At 23.6% G+C, this 868-nt stretch overlaps 1 protein-coding gene across 1 annotated transcript in view; it reads right to left on the bottom strand.

The window, feature by feature from the left end:
* Positions 1-411: 411 nt before the first annotated feature.
* LOC108578999 (glucose-6-phosphate isomerase) overlaps positions 412-868 on the bottom strand; it is a 2,989-nt gene continuing 2,532 nt past the window's right edge. The window contains exons 10-12 of the mRNA XM_017942428.1: positions 765-863; positions 618-684; positions 412-550 (exon numbers count right to left, since the gene is read on the bottom strand). Of these exons, the coding sequence (XP_017797917.1) occupies positions 427-550; positions 618-684; positions 765-863 (290 nt within the window). The 3' untranslated portion in view covers positions 412-426. The remainder of the gene's footprint in view (positions 551-617; positions 685-764; positions 864-868) is intronic.

Below are 868 nucleotides of genomic sequence, written 5' to 3'. Positions count from 1 at the left end.
ATAATGATAAAAGTCTAGATGGATATAAAAAATTATAACAATGTCATACTTATATTATTTATTCAAGATTTATAAAAATGATAGAATAATACCACAGAAGCAAAACAGTAGACCATTATTTCCCTCAGTAATTTATACATATATTACATATTATTGTACAATTTACATCATTCACTTGTATTTAATTTAATAATTACATTGATATGAATAAAAATTTCATTATGCATTGCATTCAATTTATGAAAAGAATCAATAAAATAACATTAAAAAATTATTCTCTGTAAACGAGAGTAACTTGACAATTTTTATAAATATTTTCATATACACTCTAACAATATGAATATATGTTAACACAGTTTTAATTGAGACAATTAACAACTACTAAATTATACCTCAATATTTATGCATATATTTTTCCATAAACCTTTAAGAACTATGTTTTTTAGCAAATGCGATCAATCCGTTTGTTGATGAATCGTGACTTGTAATTTCTTGGGTACTTCCTAATTCAGGTTCAATTACCTTTGCCAATTGTTTTCCTAATTCAACACTAAAACAAAAATTGATATGGTTAATTGGAAACATTTAAATATTAAGAAAGTAAAATGACTACTTACCCCCACTGATCAAATGAATTAATATCCCAAATTATTCCTTGCACAAAGATTTTATGTTCATACATTGCTTTAAAAATAAAATGCATACATTTAAATTAAATGATATATTTAAATAATATTTTCATATACAATATGCGTTAAACTTACCAATTAAAGCACCAAGAGTGAAAGGTGTTACTTTTTTAACCAGAATAGTATTTGTTGGTCTATTTCCTTCAAACATCTTATGTGGTAATAGTAAATTTACTTTT

Source organism: Habropoda laboriosa, unplaced genomic scaffold (genome assembly GCF_001263275.1).
Source record: "Habropoda laboriosa isolate 0110345459 unplaced genomic scaffold, ASM126327v1 scaffold14, whole genome shotgun sequence".
Classification (NCBI taxonomy): domain Eukaryota; kingdom Metazoa; phylum Arthropoda; class Insecta; order Hymenoptera; family Apidae; genus Habropoda; species Habropoda laboriosa.
Note: the sequence above shows the minus strand (reverse complement) of the source record. Positions and strands in the feature narration are given on the sequence as shown.